The 22,631-nt window shown below is 30.0% G+C and overlaps 2 protein-coding genes across 2 annotated transcripts in view; one reads left to right on the forward strand and one right to left on the reverse strand.

Moving 5' to 3' along the window:
* The window catches only part of LOC145332120 (cholinesterase-like), a 59,295-nt gene that overhangs the window by 20,777 nt on the left and 15,887 nt on the right, over window positions 1-22,631 (reverse strand). The window lies entirely within an intron of this gene.
* LOC145332121 (uncharacterized protein ZK1073.1-like) lies at window positions 649-22,453 on the forward strand. The gene is made up of 14 exons (XM_080177064.1): window positions 649-732; window positions 11,243-11,274; window positions 12,353-12,424; window positions 13,022-13,140; window positions 13,523-13,551; window positions 14,235-14,290; window positions 15,160-15,210; window positions 15,576-15,713; window positions 16,214-16,254; window positions 17,040-17,108; window positions 18,642-18,711; window positions 19,623-19,724; window positions 20,165-20,241; window positions 20,478-22,453. Exons 2-14 carry the CDS (start codon window positions 11,263-11,265, stop codon window positions 20,548-20,550), a joined length of 909 nt encoding a protein of 302 aa, XP_080033190.1. The 5' UTR covers window positions 649-732; window positions 11,243-11,262; the 3' UTR covers window positions 20,551-22,453.

Genomic DNA, 22,631 nt, shown 5'->3' on the forward strand with positions numbered 1-22,631 from the left:
CACTCAGACACATTCATTTTAATAAAGACTATATGAATGCAGACAATAGTCAGAGAAAGTGGATCGAGAAAATGGGCTGTTTATTACACTAGTCCCCAAACTTTTATAAAACGTTTTCTTATTCGTTGGATTAATAACTTTTGTGACTTCAGTGAAGTTTGATTGGTTGTTTCATTAGTTGAGTGTTCAAACGTTTCAACCATTAATTTTAATCACCAGAAGGGGTAATTTATTGTACCATCATTGGGGATGTAAATGAATTTTTCGGCCATTGTCTCATCCATTTAGATCCCTGGATAATAGAACTATATGACAACATTCATAAGTAGCGAATCTCAAACAATATTCAGTATGAAAGAGCAGATGTTCAGTGCTTTTGAATCAAAACAACTAAATGGAAAATTGAAAATAACTAAATCTTTCACGTATGTTTAAAAGAAAAACAGAGTGAGAGAAAAGGCTATATAAGAAGAGTTATAATGAAGGATAGAGAGAGAAAGAGCAAATGATAAAAGAGCCCTAAGAGAGAAAGAAATTGAAACAGATAAAGAATGTGAGAGAAAAGAGGAAATAAGAGAGAGAGGAGAGAGAGAAAGAGAAACAGAGGGAGACAAATATAGAGATAGAGCTAAGTAGAGAACTGAGAGAGTATGGGATATTTTGTATAGTAAGTGAGGTGTATGAGTTGAGATTATTTTCATTCAGTTATCTACAATACATTGCACAAGAAAGGTGATCATTATTACTAAAACTACTCTATAATTTAGGTTTAATTGGCTGTCTGTATGTCCATTCTCATTACACAATAAGCAATATCCTAAAGAATAATTCCAAATAGGTACTAAAAAGTGTATTTAACTAGTAGTCTAATTTGTCAATAAGTTTTTGTCCTGCGCAAGTTTTATGCTATTTTTGCAAGGGTTAGTTTATCACACACAGAAAAGGTTAATGTCCAAGGAGGGGGGGGGGGGGGCGTAGATCCTTGTTATGGGGGGTATAGGGGGTGGATTTGCCAGACTTTAAACACACACCCCCTTCTGCTCGCTTCTGTCTGTAACTTTTTATATAGTGGTTTTGGTCAAGTTTTGGGCTATTCGTGTGCTAAGGGGGAAATGTTTCTCAAAATGTGTTACCCTTCCATCTAATTTTTTTTCTAAACAAGCAAGGCTAGAGGTCCAGCTCTACTTTATCAAATTTTAAAGTTATTTTGTAATAAATGCACAAAAACATCTCACATATTTGAGAAAAAAGGGGAAAATAAGATAGTTAACCTTTTAATATATCTGTTTTTTTTAGTAGCGAAGCTACTCTATAATTCACAATGTCCGTCCGTCCGTCTGTCCGTCTGTCCGTCTGTCCGTCCGTCTGTCCGTCCGTCTGTCCGTCCGTCCGTAATTAATGAATTGGGGGAAACGTGATTTTCTCGGCTCCTATAAAAGATAGAGAGCTGAAATTTTTTGACAACATTCCCATCATTAAGGAGCACAATTAACTATAAAACATCAATGGCGGTCGGACTGCTTTAATAGAATAAAACAAGGTTTCGTGTTTATTTTCTCCAATAAATCTATTCTTGATTTTAATAAATACACTTTAAATCTACTTCTACGTATTCCCATCCACAATTTTTTGTGCTTCGCTACTTATGGATGTTGTCATCCTTGTTTTTTTCATTTCTCGCTAAAAACTGCAATACGATAGAAAAAAAAATATATACATATATACACACATAAATAAAAAATAACTACTTTTAGTTCTGAAGTTTTTAAAATTTCGTCTATTTATACAGAATAGTAAATAATCAATGCTCTTTTACGCAAAATTAATTGATATTGAAATATGATAGCAATAATATAATAATTGTTCAGCAATAAATTTAGAACAATTTATTGTGAAGTAGCTAATTATTGTTTTTAATTATATATTAAATATTTACAAATAGCGAAGTAACTCTATAATCTTTACCATAAAGTTCGTACGCCCATTTAAAACATGCTGATTTTTAACTTTTTTGACAACAAATTTTCAGCCCCCTCCCAATAGTTTTTTTGGAGAACGTAGGAGGGGGGGGGGGGAGTGGTTAGCCTGTTAAAGGTGAAAAGTATAACTGAATGGTTTTACATAAGCTTTATCAAAATATTATTATTTTTTCCCCAGTGAGATTTACACGGGGGCAAATATAATATGTCTCTAAAAAGTAATTGTAACCTCTTAGGAACAAGACAGGATATAAATATATAATTAGTTTGACCTATAAAATGTATGTTTTGAGTTAGAAATCATATTTCATAGTTCTGCATTGGGGAGTTAGGAGCTTAACGTCTGGAGGGAATATTTCCCAGGGTGGGAAAAAATTCCAACCCTACACTCATTGTCCCCTACCTACCCCCACCCTTAGAGAAATCTCCTGTGGAGATGTATCTAATCCTTCTACCGTTTTTCTGTAAATTGTTTCTCTCCACAGCCAAAGTCATGAGCTCGCCCTTGCTGTATTGTGTAAAGTCTTATATTTTTGTTGTCGGTCAAATAAAAAAGATTATACAAACTTTCAGAGTGCACAGTAATGAATTAACTCTACTGTAGTTAATATTAGATTTTGAAAATTTAAAGTCTGAAGTTGCCTAGAATTGTGCTATGTTTGCTCTTAAAGATCCCGTAAACGATAGAAAAGAGTTTTAGCTTATTTGGCGGGAAAATTAGCCGATTACTGTTGTACAACCTCTAAAAATAATTTTCTTTGTTGAAATACTATTTCTATAAAGTAAACATAAATATTTATATTGAATTTTTGAAATTTAAAATTGTCCACGTTCAAAATTGTGTTTTACGTGATTTATGACATTTACTGGAGGAAAGGCTTTTCATTTTTAAAATTTGAATGCTTGTTGATAATATTTTATTATATTTAGCTTTAAGTTTTTTAAGTACAGAATGACAATTAGTATGTTATATAGCCAGCGCATCATTAACAAGCTAACAAGTGTTTGAGCAGCGAAGCTACTCTATAATACTTTTTGTCTGGCAGTCAGTCAGTCTGTCCTTAACGCTATGGTGAATAAGATTTACTCATCTGCTCTTAAAACTAGACCTATGATTTTTTTGTCTACATTCTCATCATTATAGGCCATTATAATATCCATAGCAGTCCCAATGCTTTAAAAATTAAAATTTCAAGAATATTGAAATTCATATGACAATGGACGATGAATTAGTTTTTAACACAACTGTCAAAAATTAATGCCTCTAATTTCCTATATCTTTATAAAATACAACTGTCCAGAAAGTTTAGGTCTAGGCCGTTCTTGAGATTTTATTACCCATTTACATTCATACTATTTCGCATCAAGATTTACATATTAAAGATGACATATCTCAAAACTTGAAAATTATTTTTCCTCTAAAATCTCCAAAAATAGATAAATTTTATTTGGAAAACGTCTGAAAAATTTTGCCGCTTGATGCAATTTTAGTTTACAGGGAGGGAGTGGACATTGGCAGAGAAATAAATCTACAACCCTTTCTTATCCCCCAAATAATTACAAAGAATGTTACACCACAATATTAGGCATAAGATTTTGAGATTAATTCTTTTTCCATCCCTGAATTTCAAGTAGACATTTTTATTGTTTGCCCAGCCCCTAAATATTGAGGTGTTTTCACATTGGAACTTTATGTTTATTTTAAAAATTCCTAGCGGCTATACCCATCCATTTCCCATAAAGGCCTCTAGGGGAACTTTGGTGTGTTAGAGCGAGGGAGTCGATCCCCCTATTCAATTTTAAAAAGAAAAGATAAGAAAAATTTTATAGGTGGTTCATTTTTTCTATGGGTGATTTATTTTGGGAAAGTGGTGGCTTTTAAACCTTCCCAGAACTTAAGAAAAGCTACATTGAAAAGGAGAAACATATCGTTTGTGTTTCCGTCATGCCTTATCAATATGGAGGAAATGTGATTTCCTCGGCTGCTATTCAAGACGACTTACGGATGTTGTCATACTTGTTTATAATTCTTTGAACTTGGATTATTCCAATAAAATATGTATTAAGAAATGTAGATTTTTCGTATAGACTTCTATTTAAATTTTAAATGCGTATGATTGTAGTATGTGGAGTTTGGAATATTATGCAATTTATGGGTACATGTTAGCCAATCTTCAAATTGTCAAAAATGCTGTATTTATAACGAAAATTATAGACAAAACGAAATAAGTTAAAGTCATTACTTTTCAAAGAAAATCAAATTTTGCGTAATGCAATTTATTTGTCCTATGTAAATTTTACGCCTTTTTCTCATTTAATGGACAAAAAAAATTGTTTTTCAAAATTATCATTGAAATATATTTTCTTGTTTTATTAAAATATTATGATCTACTATAAAAAAAGCAATTGTTGTAAGTTACCCAAGCCACATTAAATTGCTTAAAATTCAAGTTGTTGTTTCTATGCGTAAAAATTTAGATCTCGGCCTCTTGTCGCTTTTTTTCTTCTGTTACTATGAGAAGCGTCAGTGATTATCTTACAATGCTACTAATTTTTTTAGATTGATAGACAATATTAATTGTAAGTTTAATTTATTATAAAAGACACAAAAAACGTGACATTGTTATTATATAAAGTAGTAATTTCTTTTGTCTTAAGCTTAATATTTCAATAAATACTGATATGATTAGGGAAACTTCTCACAGATTCTGAGATGGTTTAAAAATATTTAATTTTAAAATTTAAGCCTTGGGATGGTTTTAGGCTTTTTTTCTTTGATTATAATATTTTTGCATGATTTTCTTGTAAATCTTCCTTTAGTGATAATACATATTTGGCAGAACTAATTCAAAGCTTCTCAAAAATATTAGGTGGAGTTGAGACCTTATTGTGCATCTGACCACAAGGCTTATGCTTAATCTGATAATTTTTATTTTTATTTTTGTGTAAACATAGCGTCACATTTCTGCGTAACAATTATGAGGAAGGGGCCGGCATAGTAAAATAAGAAAGGCGTAACTGGGCGAAATTACGCATAATTTGTCTGCGTATGTGTGTCTGTCTATCTTTTTGTGCGTAGTGGTCTGCCTGTATATCTGTTTGTGTGTGTCAGTCTGTCTGCAATTTAAATTAGAAATTTACAGACAAGTAAGTTTTTTTATCAGGAAATGTTTTAAAAATAAAAGGCACGTTTTCATTGTTGACAATTTAAACATTTATTGGATAAGTGTAGCCTTGCAGAGTTAGGGCCCCTCTCAATTCAGTAGGACCTCAATATCTTGACCACTATTATAGCTAGAGGTCTAAAAATTGGTGTGTGGTTTTTTTCTGACTATAACAAGGTCAAGGTCGTTTTCTCAAGTATTTGGCAATGTTTGTTTTAGACAACTTTTTTACGTTAAAAAAAAATTTTTGACGACAATATTTACCTATTTTCCTGGCATAACAATTTCTAATTGTCAAAATTTTCATAAATAAAAAAACGAGACGAGTTTTATCTTCATCAAGTAGGGAACAAGTAAAATGTATTTATAATAATAGTAGAGTATTATACAGTAAAAATATAAGGTTTAGTAAAGTAAATACAATTTCTGACATGTATTGTAAATAAATCACCAAGAATGAAATTTTTGTTAGATCAATTATTTAATAATAGACTCTTTGGATTTTCAGTTTTTTTCTAAATCACTCAATAAACAAGACGGTCGGACAAACAGACATACCCTATTTATGCAGAAGCAGCAATTCTTTAAAAAAGGAAAAATGATTTTTTGTTACTATGAAGTGGTACAATTTTTAAAAGCGAAGCTTTTCTATAATTAGGGTAGGTCCGTACGTCCGTTCGAGATAGATAGCTTTTCTTAGTTAATTTAGGCATGTTAGAATTGTCCTATCGATTTCAAACTTTGCATGGTGATTCCTGTAGTAGTTAGGTACGATTTAGAAAGCGTAGCAACTCTATAATCATTACCAGAATTTCCGTACGTCCATTTTAAACATGTTGATTTTTCTACTTTTTTAACAACTAATTTTTATGTGATCTAATTATCCGTTTGAGCTGATTTTTGGTATATTGATTCCTGGGACAACAAAGAAGAATTTTATAAGCGAAGCAACTCTATAATCACGTACTAAAAATGTTAATATGTCCATATAAATATTATCCTGTATCAAGCAGTTTTGCAAAAAATTTACTTACACTTTTACTTCGACTCTTATACTTTTATATTCTGATTATTCAGTTCAGACACTATACAAGTGTTAATGTCCGTTTGTCCTACCGTTTCAGTGCTTCGCTTTTATGGATGTTGTCATCCTTGTTCTTTTGTAAATCAGGAAATTTATAATTTTCATATGCGTTGCATATCTTTTCATTTCTTCATTCTTTGTTGTGCAATAAGATATAATCACTAATCAGGCTAACAAGATATAAAAGTCGAATAATTATTAATGAGTAATCTTTTGGCTTTAAAAGCTAATGTTCCAATGGAGATAAATGGGTTGTAGATTGATTTTAGTGCCATTATCCAATCTTTTTTTTAGCCCTTTCTATCAGGACGGCTGACCAACTCTTACCTAAAATAGTAAATCATCTGAACTAGACCCAATTCCATTACAGTTTTGATTATCTTTATTTTGGTTATGAGACATTTCCGTTCTTGTTTCATGTTACTACGCTTTGAAATGTAAAACGAGATATGTAATTTATTAGCTTAAAGAAGGTGTGTGATAACTTCCACCAAATAATCATACACGTTTATAACATTTTTCATTCAATGCTACAGCATAAATTGCAGAGAGAGAGAGAGAGAGAGTTCATTGGACTGTTTATTATACTAGTCTCTAAAGTTATATAACAACGTTTTCTTATTCGTTGGCTTACCAACTTTGGGAACTTTTAATAAGTATTCATTGGTTACTTCATTTAGTTTAATGTCCAAACGTTTAATTCATCCAATAATTGTAATCTATAGAAGGGGTAATATTGTGTATTAACATTGGGGATGTACATCAATGTATCGGCCCTTTAGATCCTTAATTAATTGACCTTTATTTTTGCTTTAATGTCATAATAATCAGCAACATTTCTAGTTTGTTTAGCTTTATCAATAAAATAAACATCATTAATATTTTTTATATTTTTTTTATTCAACTATCCCTTGGAGAAGCAGAAAACACATAATTTCTTTTTTAAATTCTATATTCCTTTAAAAGGGATGTGTGTTTATCTGCAGGGAGTAAGGGAGGGGACAATGGATCGAATATTCAATTTTTAGGAGTCTCAGACTTTGGGGACTGGCTTAAAGGGAATGTGCAAGAATTTAGCAGTTTCTGACTGAGTTTGGGGACTTGCGCATAGAATGCCGCTACTCGTTATGTATGTTTTGAATATTGCAGACGGGGAGAAGGGAAAAGGGAAGTGGGGGAAAGGGAAATAAACACTCGTTGTGTTAGTTTGGAATGTAGCAGACGGGGAGAAAGGAGAAGGGAAGTGGGGGCAAGGAGCAAGGGAAATAAACAGAATAAAAAGGGGCAGTCATATTCTTGCTAGCAGCTGGCCGGGTCCAATAATCTTTTAATATAAAAATCACACCAAAAAACCTCAATATATTTCATCAAAAACAAGATGTGATTTCACTTTACATGACGCTATGGAAATCTATTATTCAATTAACAATCCCTTTATAATTTCCTACAAATTTATTGGATTAAACTGGATTTCATGCCCTTTCTTTGATAACTCTTATATTGAATTAATTGCCCATTGTCCCCTCCCTTACTCCCTGGTTTATCTGTAAATTTGAATTTCTTATGTCCAGTTTACCCAAACTTTGAAAATAAACCTGTGTCATATCTGCAATTTTAAATTTATCTTTCTTGTTTTTGGATGTATTTTTAAAAATCAATATCATAAATTGCTTTTACATCTATCAGCTTTATCATTTTCGTGATTTATTGACAATATCTGCCAAATTAGGTTATTTTTCAAAAAAGATTGCTTTCACATTTTTTAATAATTCCTTAAATGTTCTGCAAAATTTTTGATTGCATTTGATATTTTTCCTTTTTTACTTTTGCTGGTCCGTCCAAAACCAATAATGTTATTATTTTTTCTGTTCGTTAAGTTTTTCAATTTTTGATTGCATTTGATATTTTTCCTTTTTTACTTTTGCTGGTCCGTCCAAAACCAATAATGTTATTATTTTTTCTGTTCGTTAAGTTTTTCCCAATAAAGAATATAAGCTCTTTTAGCTTTGTTGTGTGAGGCGTAGAAAAATAAATGTTTACGCAAATTAGAAAAAGTCCATTATGTGGACGGCTAACTTTTTGTTAAGATCCAGTTTACCAATGAGCATCCATTATACAACTAACTTAATCCGTCGGTCTATCGTTCAACAATCATTCCAAAGAAGACATTGAAAATCTACAGATGAAATTTGATTTCTTAGCTTTAATCAAATATAGATTGAGGCATTTTACATTCATATGACTTCGCTACTTAGAGATGTTATTATCCTTGTTTCTTTATAGTGAAAAATTTTAAAAGGACTGCTAATTAATTAATATACAAAGATGTCACTTTAGGAATGGAGGGAGTTGTGTCACCTTTATAAAACTGAAGAATAATGCTATTAATGAAAGTATACTTTCTTATTTCTATTGGAGAAACACTGTTAAAAAAAGAATAAAGAAAAACAATAAGTCTTTTCTTGATAACACTTCAAAACTTTCAAACTCACACATAACACATATATGACATAGAAAAATCCAATACCAGCCTTAGCTGATAAATTGTTTACATTTAAAAAGCACAAAAATAGCAACCTATGTAAATTAAGAGGCATGTTGCTTTTTAGTATATTTATCAAGACTTATCTATTGATGTACCTTTAGTAATTACAATACCTATCAAAAATATTACAAAAAGTTTTTTTAGAACTTTTTTTTTCTTCAAAAATTGTCATCCTTGAAATCTATAATCTGTAAAATGTATGGAGTGATGGCATTACTATTACCAGTGTCTTTCCATCATTTCTCAATATTTTAACTATTTTTGGGAAGGGTATCTTCACTCTCCCATGAAAATACATTTTTACTTTTCTTTTAAATCTTAAATTGAAAATGAAGGGAGGGTCGACCTTTCACCTTAAGTACCCTTAGAGTCTTCTAAGGGAGTAACCACTAGTCTTATATTAAATGGTTCACATTGTATTCATACCAATCTATCTTATACATTGTGTGCTGACGTAGTTTTTTTGTGGGCTCTGTGTGAAAAGAAGAAAGATGTGGGTAGGACACATACTTATTTGGAAGCGTAGCTATCATATAATTATGGTGTTACAGTCCTTTCCTTCGTTTAAATGACATGGGACAAATCAACTATATTTATATATTAGAAAACAAATATTTTCTAATATTAGACAAGATATTGATATAAAATGTTGTCCTAATAGTATTCGGTAATTTATAAATAATGCTTGTCTGTTCATTACTTGAGTGGTACTGCTAAGCTAACTAACTATAGTCATAATTATTCTTGTATTTAACCTAAACATCTATATATTTACATAAAATTTCTTTAATGATAAGGAAAACCCAATATTAAATGTCCATTTTGGTTCAGCCTCACAAGATCTAATTATCATAAATGTAACATATTATTTGCCTTTGATGAGAAAATACAAAAATCAAAGAATGTATACAATATTCTTGTAAGATATGATTCCTTATTGGCGGAAGGTTTACCTTGAGGTTGATAAAGACCAATATATCTTACAAAATTTAGTGTGTGATTCTCCAAGGATCTGGTTTTGTGTCATGTCTTTTTTCATTCATTCAATAAGAAAGATAATTTTAAGTAAAGCTTTTTACATATTTTTTGGTGATTTTTTCAATTTTTACTTTGTCTGTGCATCAGTCCGTCCGTAACGCTAGGGGGAAATGTGTTTCTCTGCTGTTATTGAAGATAGACAGCTGAAAATTTTAGTGAAGATTCAATTATACATGCGTATCATACATTTTTTGTCCGTCTGTCTGTCGGTCAGTTCTAAAAGACATCGGTTTTCATGAAAACTTTTCTTGTTTAATGCAAAGATTTTGTACATTTAGGATATTTTGTGAAAACTCTTTTGTACACTTACAGGCTGAGAGCCAAGTAATGTGTCCTAATTATATCAACTACAGAATATATATCTAGACACTATTATAAACAGAATAATAGAATGCCGTGCCTTTTTTTCTGTTTATTTGTGTGTGTGTGTGTGTGTGTGTGTGTTGTGGGAAGGGGTGTAGAGCAAACATGGATTTTAAAGGATAAGACAATTGAGGATAGATTAATGTACATATCCGTGATTTTGAATAAAATTACCCCTTCTGTAGATTTAAATTATTAGTTGAAATGTTTATACGCTTCTAGTTTGAGCTAATTAATTCGTAATTTATAAAAGTACCCAAAGTTAGTAAGCAATAAGATAACTCTAAGTTTACAGTCAAGTGTCCCGTCCCTCTCTTATATTAAAAGATTTTTAAAGTAACAATATCTTAAATAAACAAGAATTTAAATTTATGGAGGAAGTAGAGGTCTATCCTTTCACAATCATTTTAATTCACTAAAGGTAGTAAAAAAACAATTGAGGGGGGAGAAGGGATACGATCACATTCCAATTTTGAATTTTGATCTACTTCTAAAAATAGAAATGTAAGTTTCAAAAAAAGTGTCACTTTCACGAAAAGTTCTCAATATTTACTTTTAGCTAAATAACCACAAATCATAAAATCAAAAACTTTTTTCTAGGAATAAAACACTTTTCTTTACATATCTGACTCGGGCTACTTTGGTTCCTAAATTTGTTTTTTTTTAAACACTGACGATTTATATTCAGCAGCACTAACATAGTTTACGTCAATGATAAGTTTGCGAATCTCAGGAATGTTTAAATAAATTTTAAAATGAAAATCCGTCCGGAATGATTTATTATTTTAGTTAATTTAGACAGGTTAGAATTTTCCTATCGATTTCAAACTTTGTATGATGATTCCTGTAACAGTAAGGTACAATTTAGGAAGCAGAGCAAGTATTATCGTTACCAGCAGCTTTAAAACAAATTTACTTACAAATATGTTTATACTTATACATTTATATTCTGCTTTTATCCGTTCTGACACTCTACTAGTGTATATTTCAGTTTTAAAGCTTTGCTTTTAAGGATGTTTTCATCCTTGTTTATTTATGAAATGTTCCTAATTATAATATTTTATTTCAGGTTGAGAGGAATTTAAAAGAATGGAGAAGAAGGTAAATTTTATATTGAAAGAATTGTCAATGACAATTTTAGATACCTTTTAAAGTTTACACCACATATTTGCATTGAAACTACTCTATAAATGTTTTAAGGTCCTTCTGTCTGTCAGTAATAATAGAATACATACAGAATTACAACGAAAAATTTGAGAGCAATGAAATTAATAAAGGTTATAGGCATAGACAAGGGGGGGGGGGTAAAGGGGTTATTACCCCCCCCCCCAAAATGAATTTGCAAAATTTTGGATTTTCAATTTTTACCCCCCCCCCCCAAAAAAAAAAATATAAAAATTGCCGTAGGCACCCCCAAACTTTTTAATTTCAAAATTTCCCTCCCCCCAAATAAAAAAGCTTGGACGGGGCGTTATAGGTTAACTTTTTAAAAATACTTATAAATGATTTCAGAACAGAAATGCTTCTGGAATATTGAATATTGTTGCACTATTTTAAAATTTGTAAAACATTCTTTGTAACAAGATTCAGAAAGTCCTTTTTGATTTTAGATTTTGTTTATATAAAAAATATTGTTTATAATATAGAAAAATGTTGAGTAATAACATACTTTCCAAGAGAATATTGTTAACATCAAAATATCAAGCAGGGAAAAGGGATACAGATAAATATCTTGATGTTACAATTTCAATAAAATATAAATATTCTCTGAGAAATAAGTCCTTTGTGCATAGATGTTTATTGTTTGAAAACTTTTTAAGTTTTAAAAGATAATTTAAAAGAGTGGAGAGATCATAAAAGGACGTAAACAGTTTTTTATTTAAAATTACAAGATCCATTTTGCTCCCAAGTCTAAAAATATTAGAATATTCATAATAAATACTTGGTCTTTCATCTAAGTCTTTATACTGGCAAATTTTAATTTATGTTAACTTTAAAAGAATTTTATACTTAGATATTATATGACGTCAATAGAGTATTACAATATTTTCTTTTCCTTACAGAAAAAGTAGAATATATAGATTAAGGAAAGGTTTGGTTCAAAGGTAAAACTTTAAGGCTCTACATACATTAAAATTCTAATAAACAAAGCCGTTCTTTAGATCTTATTGTACTTCAGGACGTAATCGGAGATCTGCATCATTATGTGTTTGATTTGGAAAATTGTGGCCCCATCTCAGTTTATATACAGGTAAGTATTTTTAAGGTACACAGCTACTCTATGACTAGGATATGTTTTAGTCCGTACGTCTGTTTACCTAGATCACTTACCATACTAGAATGTAATTAAAAAATAACTTATTAAGGAATGTTGATATGACTACTATCATTAGATGCCATATAGTCGACATAAAATCATTTTTATGCTGACATGTTTAAAATTCTTTAAATTGAAATAAAAAATGAGAAATGCCATATTCCTAGAAATATTTAATGTCTGTATTACAAGGCTGAAAGTCGAGTTTCTGTGTCAATTAATAATTCATTTTAAAAATTTCAGTTTCATTTCATGCAAATATTTGCAAATTTTACATCCTATTGATGTACATTTTAAATATTAAGAAGCGCAGCTACTCTATGAGAATTCCGTCAGTCTGTGAAAGTAGGCTAAGAATAACTGCACAAATTATATTACTCTTTAAAAATTCGCCCGTAAAACTACTTACCAAGTACACAAAAATACTCTTTTATCTCTTTTTTCTTTAAATTTAATAATATTTTAAAATTTTATTAGGTTATTTTTTTAGCCCTATGAATGTATGTTAATGTTAATGATTTATCTGACTAGGGAGAGCTGGAGAAGAACCGTGACGGTGTTGTATTCCTAACTGTGCACGACGTAGGACACAGTTACCTCTCCATGGTGGACTTTGTCAACACTCCAGACATGGAGGAGGTCAGACGCAGGTTGGTCACGCAGCTGGCTGTCCAGACTACATGTTAAACACACAGTAGTTTAGAAGCAGCTTATAGAGCCTAATAAAAAAGACGTCATACGATACAAAAGACCAATGATAGGCATTACTTTTATTATTTTATTAATTGCATAGTTATCAGGCCAAACGTCCTACAGACAACCAATCCTTTGCTTTATATGCCTTTTATAATTATTCAAAGCTATAATCAAGAATGAATTGCGTTTGTTTATGGGCCTAGGAATAAATAAATATAGATAAATTTTTATATTTTTGAATATCTAATTTGTACTTAAATGAAACTTTAGCAATTTAATTAATTTTGAAATAATTTTAAAATCATTTGTTCATATTGTATTATTTTCTCATTTTAGGTGCCTATTTCTACATGTGGTAATTCCGGGTAAATACTTTTTTCTCTAAATTTTTCAAATGTGTTAAATCCTATTATATATGTAGTAAGCTTTTTTTCTCTGTAGCAAATGATCTCACTAAACGCTGAACCGATATGGTTCTCCTTTACAGTGAAGCCTCTTATAGGTCCGGGGAAAAATTTACCTCCCCCCCCCCTCCAAAAAATTACTTTTTCTTTTCAAAACCTAAATTGAAATTGGTGGGAGGTCAACTAGCTTAAGTGCCCAAAAAATGCTTCTAGGGGCGTAGCCGCTAGTATTATTTAAAGAAGCAATCTTAAAATATAAAAACTTAAAATTTATTGGTATATCGTAAATCAAAATACCGTTACTTGCCTAAACTGAAATTTATAAATAGATTGTTTTTGCTGCACTACTAATGAACCAAATTCAATTGTTTTATAAACATTTGTGAAATATACGTTATTGTAATAAACTTCTTCATGCTTTACACTAGAACAGAAGAGTAAAAGTTGAACTTGAACAAACACTTTAAAAGTTGAAATGTAAAGAAAACTTATTTTTTCATGATGGGGAAGGGTAAATGTTGGCTAAAACTTTAAACTTACCAAGCCACTTACAATACTGTGGAAAATTTTAGCTACCAAAGGGAGAAGAAATTCATAAATAAAACAAATTATCTTTCAATGTCCTATCACAGTTATTTATCTAGGCCAAGAACCAAATGCCAGTCCCCTGAACAATGATTTTGTGTTTCCAACTATGCAGGTAGGATATTTATAAAAGTAATATGTAAATTGTCTGTTATGTCATTCGTTTGAGCTTCATCAATGACAAAACTCTTTCAAGATGGTTCCTATACTACTGCTTTAAGTCAAATATTAGAATAAGATGGAGATTTTAAGTCAAATAAATTAATCATAGATTAAGATTTAAGAAACCTTACTAACATAATCAAATGCTTTGTTAAATTCAAACACACACTAATATAACAAAAATGACCTAATGAATTTCAATGAAGTTTACTGAATCAAAATAGGTTTTCGTAATCAGGCAAACAATTTTTTTCTTTCATTTCTATTCTTAAAATTTACGAATTTATCATTTGGATACAAAATAAGGAAATATGATAAAAACGAAGTACTATACTTTATTTATTAATATTACTGTCTAAATAAATAATAATTGAAATATATATCTCCTTGGAGAATAATTATATTAGATATAAAAGATTACATACAAATACTATAATAATCAGATTATATTGATATATACTTTACATATATCTAAAATGAAACAAGCCGCGTAAGGTCATAACACACAAAGACAAAAAGAATAGTAATTAAATTATATTTGAACTGTTTAAGTTAAAAAATTATCACTTTTAAATAATTGCAGATACAAACTTTTATAGAGCATATTTGTGTTATTATTAGATTCAAGAATAAAAAATATATATTTTTTACATTTTCTATAATTTAAACAATTGTTTCTACATTTAAAATAATTAAGAAGTATATTCAAAAGCATTAATTTGATTTAAGTCGACCTTTACGTCCCTAACCAAAGTGTTAATTGATGACTATTATCAACAAACAAAAATGAGAAGCGTTGCTACAAAGAATGAATATTTTTAGGACCTGGGATTGAATTTGGTAACAATTCTTGACCTGCTAAGAATAAATCAGGTACAAACTATTAAATTTGATTGAAATCAAGTACCATTCGGTTCCTAACCAGGGCAAAATTTACATCTATAAATTTTTTTAATGAATACCAGTTAAGTAATCAGAGACGTCCAATCTTTTTATAGTGATGTGGGTAATATAAAGGGTTTCATCGGCATTAAGGGGACAATCTAATTTTTGGGAGTAATTGTTGGAGTAAAATGAGGCCTCATGAGGGGTTAAACGTTTGGGGTGTGTGTGTGTGGGGGTAAACACCTCTTTACTACCATCCTTTTGAAGTATTGTACATAGAATTTTTTTTGACAAAATTACAATTGGAAAGAATATTTAAGTCTTTTTATCTGATTTAAAAAATAAATTTTCAGGTTGTTCTGTTAGGTGAAGGAGCAGGTGCAAATATTCTGCTAAGATTTGCTCTGTGTCACTATAAACGAGTGTATGGACTAATTGCCGTCAACTGTGTCGCTGGACCCAATGTTGGAGCATTGTTTGATGCTATTAAGGTCAGATTTGTTATATATGTTTTTAAAGCAAAGCTTTCCAAAAAATTTTAGTCGACCCGTCTGTAGCAAAAGGGTCTGATATCGTTAATTTAGGCGTGTTTGGATTGTTAATGTTGACGAAGCCCAATCTGTCCTACTTTTGATTAATGTGACGCCATAAAAATGAAGGATTATCCATCTCTTTCTTAGGGGTTTTCTTTCCCACTTCTCCTCTTATCTCCCTCATTTTTACGACGTAACAGGAATCAAAAGTTAGATGTTAGATTTAGTTATGTCATATGAGTTCAGTAGTGTAACATTTAAAAAATGGCATGATGATTCCTGTAAAGGATAGGTACAATTTAATATAAACTGGACAAAGGAATAATTTCAATATTATCTTTAGCATTTTTTTAGCCATTTTCTAGCGATGTATATGAATTTCTAAAAGCACCAATAGTGTAATAAATGTAATGAAGTTAAGTCTTCGTTCTGAGAATAAAGAAAATATTTTTTTACAGGAAAAGTTCAAGAGACGTGGTGACAACTCTTTGAACAAATCGTAAGTACTTCTTATTTAGAAACACGACACAAAATCGATATATAATTACTTAGATATTGCACCATATTTTCGCCTACTCTAAAATATTAGCCATTCCAGCTGGCTAATAAAACGAATACGATACAACCCACTCTACCCCTTTTACCCCATCCCCTCCCCTCCTACTGAAGGAAGATACTGACCAAGAGGAATACTGTTTCAACCTAAATTGGTGACCAAATATCCCCTATTATAATATCCTCGTATATTATATCCATTACTGCATGTAAGCTCAGCTTTACGATGAAAATAAGAGGTTTTTAAGGTGGGGTCTTAAAAAGGTAATAAAATTTTTTTTTATTATGACAAAACTATAAAAATAAAATAAATTGATCGATATGAATTTCTTAGAATATTACATCTGTTTTTTTGTTTGTATATATTTGAATTTATATTGTAAACAGTTTTAGAATTTGTTTATTATGTTTAATCCTTTGATTAGGTGGAAAAAATTATATTTAAAAGAGATTTATATTTGTCGTAATAGCAACGTTACTTAGGTCCCATAAGTTGGTTGTTTGTTGGCAAATTATTCATATAACAATGACATTTGTATCTATAAGGAGAGCAGCTATAACTGGCTATTCATATATATAATACAAAGTAGTGGTTAATGGTTTAGGGTATAAAGACAAATCACATTTATTGTCTTGGAGTGATTATTTCTTTAAATTAAGAAGAGGTTATTATTATTGGTAGCAATATAATCATGAAGTTTGACATTAATTGGACGATTTTTTGTTTAGAAATGTTGACATGTATGCCGAAGCATTTAAGAGAAGAACAGATTTGATGGCCTCACTAGAGAAACTCAAGTAAGAAAGATAGATAAGTACAGGGGGGGTAGAAAGAGGATGTAAAGTAAAAAAGGCACACCCACTTAAAAATAAGGGATTTGTGAAGTAAAAAAAAAATTTGCGCGCTAATTTACTAATCCATTTCGAAAACCTTTGGCATTTATCTGATTTTTTCCACAACTGTTTGTCTGTCTAAATAAATCAATATATGTAAGAATATCTTATAATATTCAGGATATGTATTTTATTTTTTTTTAAACTGGCAAAATCCTGCGCAGGAAACTAGATATATAGATAGATATTATATTTTGTTATATGTTAATGTAGTTGTTACTGTGAAAGCATTTCAATGTATTTTTTTATTTTACTACAAATAAAGTCTAAGCATACATTTGTGTCTTTTAAATGTGGGCAAAAATGAAATTGAAATTTTAAATAGATAAAAGATGGGGAAATTTAATAGTAAATTTTATGTAAGATTTGTTATTTATCCATCCCTTAAACATATAAAAACCTACTCTGACTCAATTTAAATTTTCTCTGAAAATAACAAGCCAATTTTTCAATTGAAAATACAAATTGTTAAAGATATACACTTTCTGCTTTATGTAGTTTTATATCAATTCTTGATATTTAAATGTTAGAAATATTAAGAAAAAGTTGAAGTTTGTTGCTTTTAAAATAATGTCACATAAAACTCCTCACAGCAAAGCAACAAATGAAAAATAAGACATTAAATTTGCACTTCTTGAGAGAATCTCACAAATTGAAATAGATGGATGGTCAGGTACTTTATTTGGCTTTGGGTAACCTAGGCATAAGACAATTTGAAGCAGCGTTTAGCGCCTAATAAAAAATGACGTCATACAATACAAATGACCAATGATAGGCCAGTTTACATTTTAATTGACCAATGGTAAAATGTATACTGGCCTATCATTGGTCATTTATATTGTATGGCGTCATTTATTAAGGCAATATAAGCCGCCTGAGACAATTTTCTTTAATCTTAAAATTTAAATATAACTTCTTTCTCATGCAACCTTTCTTTTATTTATTTTTAATAATTGTGATTTAGAGCATAATTCTGTTTCTTTAGATTTTTCTAAGTTGAATATTTTCACTTTGTGCATTTCCTAGGATGTTTATTTGTCTGACAATTGAAAATATTTGTGTAAACAGGAACGAACTGTCATATATGTTGTAGTAATAACAAAATAACAACACGAGCTTTAACAAAGTAACATAGAAACATTTAAAGGCATTTTTTTGTTTATTTAGTATTGTTATTAAATATTATACAAAATAAGAAGTGATAAAAGCATTTTTGAAACAAATTAAGTAGTACAATTTCTGTCAACAATCAATTATTGATACATCTTATATTTAGAATAGCTACTCTACCAAACCTGTTGCTATTTTTCAAGATATATGCACATTTAGATTTGTTGGATAGCAAAAAAACTAAATAAATGTTCACATAAAAACAAGTCTAGAGCAAAAATTGCATTTAAAAGTTTATTCATTCCACAACTTATTTGTATATTATAGGGTTGACGTTCTGCTGTTGGTTGGAATGAAATCAAATGTCATTTCTTGCACTGAAAACATTCATCAAGAGGTAATTTTTAAATTTATAGAAGGTTATAGTGCTAGATAGGCTAGAATATATTGTATTTGATTGACAAATGGTAAAATGTATACTGTCCTATTATTGGTCATTTGTATTGTATGACTTTATTTTTAATCATGCACTATAAGCTGCTTCTTTAAAGTTTATCGGAGTAACAATATTAGAACAAGATAAGAATGGTATATATAGATAGAACCAATTGATGATCTTAGCAGTACAAAAGCAGGTATGTATGTATAACATTATGAAACTCATCTGGGAAATCATAGTTTGATTCTACGCTTCTTTTCATTTGCATAACAATTTTTGTGTCTTTTTAAATATTACATATCTCAAAATAAGATATTTTTCATAGACTTCATTTAGCATCAACAAAACTAAAGAATAGAACATAGAAAGGTACAGTTTGAGTAGAGGGTTAGGTGAAGCCAAATTATTCCAATAACTTTGCCAAGAAATAAAAATACTTCCGGCAGTTGTGACATTCAAGAGGGAGAGGCTTTATTAACCATTATCCATTTTTCCCCAAAAAGACAAAATCTTTCCGAAAGTATATTCAAAACAAGAAATAGGGCGTAAGATTAATTTCTCTACAATAGTGCTCTACCTGTATCCCTGGGTGGAATTACTCTCCATATAATTACTACTAGAAATGTATGAAGCTTGCCAATAATTAAGACAATTCTTTTCTACACAGTTAATAGGCTTTCTTTGTAATCTAAGGAAATAAATTGTTATTATTTTGTGGTCAATTTTAATCTAGAATATTAGGGAAAATTTAAGGTTAGAAAAAATTCTTTTGGGGCCAGGAGGTAATATAAGACAAAAAAAGAGAAAAAGAAAACCTAAAAAATAGAGAAAAATTAACTTTACGGTATATTATAAAATATAATTTTCAGTTGAAGCCCGGAATTTGTTCCATCATCAAGATTGAAGATGTAAATGATGTACTTGGAGATGCTCCTGTGAAAGCTGCTGATGCCATCATTCTATTCTGCCAGGTATACAACAACAGACATCATAAAAAGCAAATTTTAAAGTTATTTTTAAAAATATTTGCATAGAATGTCATTTATCATATTGGAGACTCATATAAGTCCATAAAAAGCAGGGTTTGTCATCCCCGAGTCAGTTGCCTATAATCTTTAGGGAAATCAACCTCTTTAGTTTCTAAAAATCCGCTGGAAGTCTAAACCTGACCAAAATATGGCAAAAAAATGAGAATTTAAACGATTTAAATTTGAGGCTTAGTCGCGACTTAAACGCTGCTACAATTAAAGCCATGCTCGAAAAACGCCCATACCCATTTACACAAAGATAAGATTATTGTGTTGCTGAACACTTAACTTTTATATCAGAAGAAATACTTTGATAATAGTTGTAAATCTAGGTTGAATAATTAAAAATCTTAAACTTAAATTAACAATAATGGCATATTCAGGGCCAAAGCCTGCTGCCAACTGCACAAAGAAGCATCAGCAGATGTAACAGCAGAAGCTCTGAGGGCTCTGACTGTGGGTTAGTTATTTTTTCATTTTCATTTAGTATCTAATTTTACTAAATATATTAAAATGGTACCTACTGCACCTATTTTATTCAAATTAGTATGACTTTGTTGTTTAACTGTTGCAACAACTAAACATAGTAACCCTCTATTTAAATACTATTTTGATAAATATATCAGCTAAACTTAAAGGACACTGCAATGTACCAAACAAACAAAAAAAGATTCGAATTAACATATTTTTATTTAGGGCTGGAAGAAAGAAGTCAATGTCCGAGTATGATCAGCCCAATCTAAGACGCCTTTCTTTGACTTCTGCTTAAATCTTTGTAAATTAAATGTTGAGTAATTTGTATTTGGTAGATTTTCATACTTAGATTTGAGTAAATAGAAATAAATTGACGTTTTTAATTTGGCCTCAATTCTAAAAAATTCAGTCGAATTAGAAAAACTTGCACTATTTCCTTCCTTTTCTTTGAATCATGAAATAACTGGCTGAAATCATAAAATGTGTAGGTATACCAATCTTAATAAATGTGCACTTACTTATATCATAAAGTAAAATGTTTATTTTTCACATAGGTTATTCTATTTCAATGTAGGTAAATATATCTTTACAGATTGGTATACCTAAGGCCTTTAAATTTATTTACTCAATACTCATTATATCTTCTATTATTTTTCATAATGTAGCAATAACATTAAGAGGATGACAACGTCCATAAAACAAAGCTGAACAAATTTAACAGTCAAACAAACAAACATTAATAAATATAAAGTGGCAGTTTTTCTTCAATTAGGAAAAAAAATACTAATTGGAAAATTTTACATGATATATCTTGGACGTACGAACCATTCAAATAAGAGGAAAGCTTCGCTTTAAAAATAATTTTTATTAACTTTAATTTTCTTACTTTATCTGATTATGTATTATTTTTTAATATTTATAATTTTATTGTGAAAACCAGGGATCGGAAGCCGCGCCTCAGCCGCGCATAAGCCTCAGTTTTAAACCTGCTTGTGAGCATAAAAAGAAATTTCAGAAAGAAGGATTGTCTGCTAAAGAGCAGTTTTATACATCCAGCTGAATTTTATAGTGATAACATGAAGATTTCACTGAGGCTTACACGCGGCTTACGCGCGGCTTCCGATCCCTGGTGAAAACTAAAAAATGAGAAAAAATATTAAAGTACAAAATTTTACCTAAGAATTATCTATTTGTAAGTACAAGCCAAAAAACGCCCAAAAAGAAAATCTTAATCAATATGCCTATGAAAATTCTTTATTTTATTGGAATTGTAGTATTTAATAGAAAGTTATATTATTTTATTTTATTATGTTAAAGATTTAATATTCTTTCAATGATCTTTTGTAAATTAAAATTTTTATAGTGTATTAGAAAAGAGCTTTATAATAACAAAACCTTTTTTTTACTTTTTACTTTACTATATGTACTAAAACCTAATATACAGAGGCAGGATGGTGTTGGGAACCCCCCCTGGCAATTAATATACCCTCATTAGTGTTCATACCCCTCTCCAGCCCCCTAAAACAACCAAGAGGGGTGTCAAGGTATAAAAGTCACACCCGACTCAAATTTATGGTGGGTGTTAAAAAGAATTCGGTCGCTCCGATCGCCTATTTACCATAGCACACTTTTAAGTCATTTAAAAGTGTTGATTATGATGTAGATTGTGGACACCTAGGGGGTGTGTCAGCACCCCTGACTCTGAAATAATAATACCCACTTGTTGTCTATGATACATCCCCTATCACCCATCTTGATTTTGGTATAAAAAATTTGTAAGGGTGATATTAATATATTTGTATTATTTAATTTGAAAAAAATTTTTAAAAAATTCAATATACACTTTGAAATGATATTAAATATTGTATGAAAAAAATTGTTTCAATTTAATCTTAAGAGAAAAATATAACTAATAATATCCTATTACTAGATTATAAAGTACAAACTCTTTTTTGTAAATAAATAACTAGTTTATCTAACCTAAGTTGCATGGATAGGACGATTGAAATTAAATTTATCTCCTTGCGTTATAATTAAAAAAAAATTGTGTTTTAAAAAAAATGTAGATTTCTTCACAAATTAGAAGCGGTTTGATTAGTTATACATATACATAATTGTATGCTGGATGTACAATGTAAATATTGACAACAAATATTAGACATAATGTAAAATTTGTATTAATAAAATATTATATTATTTTTTTTACTTATCTGGCTAAAAGAAAAACTTAGTAGCTCTGTGTTTAGTGACCCAGGAATATGGAGATATATGTCACAGGACTTCCTATTTTATTGACGTCATAGTGGAGGGAAAGAGAAAGGCAAGGGGGAAAGAAACCAACTAGAAAAAAGATGGGGTATAGGGTATTTCCTGACG

Source organism: Acartia tonsa, chromosome 11 (assembly GCF_053477335.1).
Source record: "Acartia tonsa isolate MP-2025a chromosome 11, ASM5347733v1, whole genome shotgun sequence".
In the NCBI taxonomy this organism is placed as follows: domain Eukaryota; kingdom Metazoa; phylum Arthropoda; class Copepoda; order Calanoida; family Acartiidae; genus Acartia; species Acartia tonsa.

Excerpts from the sequence above, each read along its gene's own strand:
- LOC145332121 (XM_080177064.1), top strand. Across the intron at positions 13,552-14,234 it reads TCTACATGTGGTAATTCCGG|GCCAAGAACCAAATGCCAGT; the intron begins GTAAATACTTTT and ends TTATTTATCTAG. Across the intron at positions 16,255-17,039 it reads GACAACTCTTTGAACAAATC|AAATGTTGACATGTATGCCG; the intron begins GTAAGTACTTCT and ends TTTTTTGTTTAG.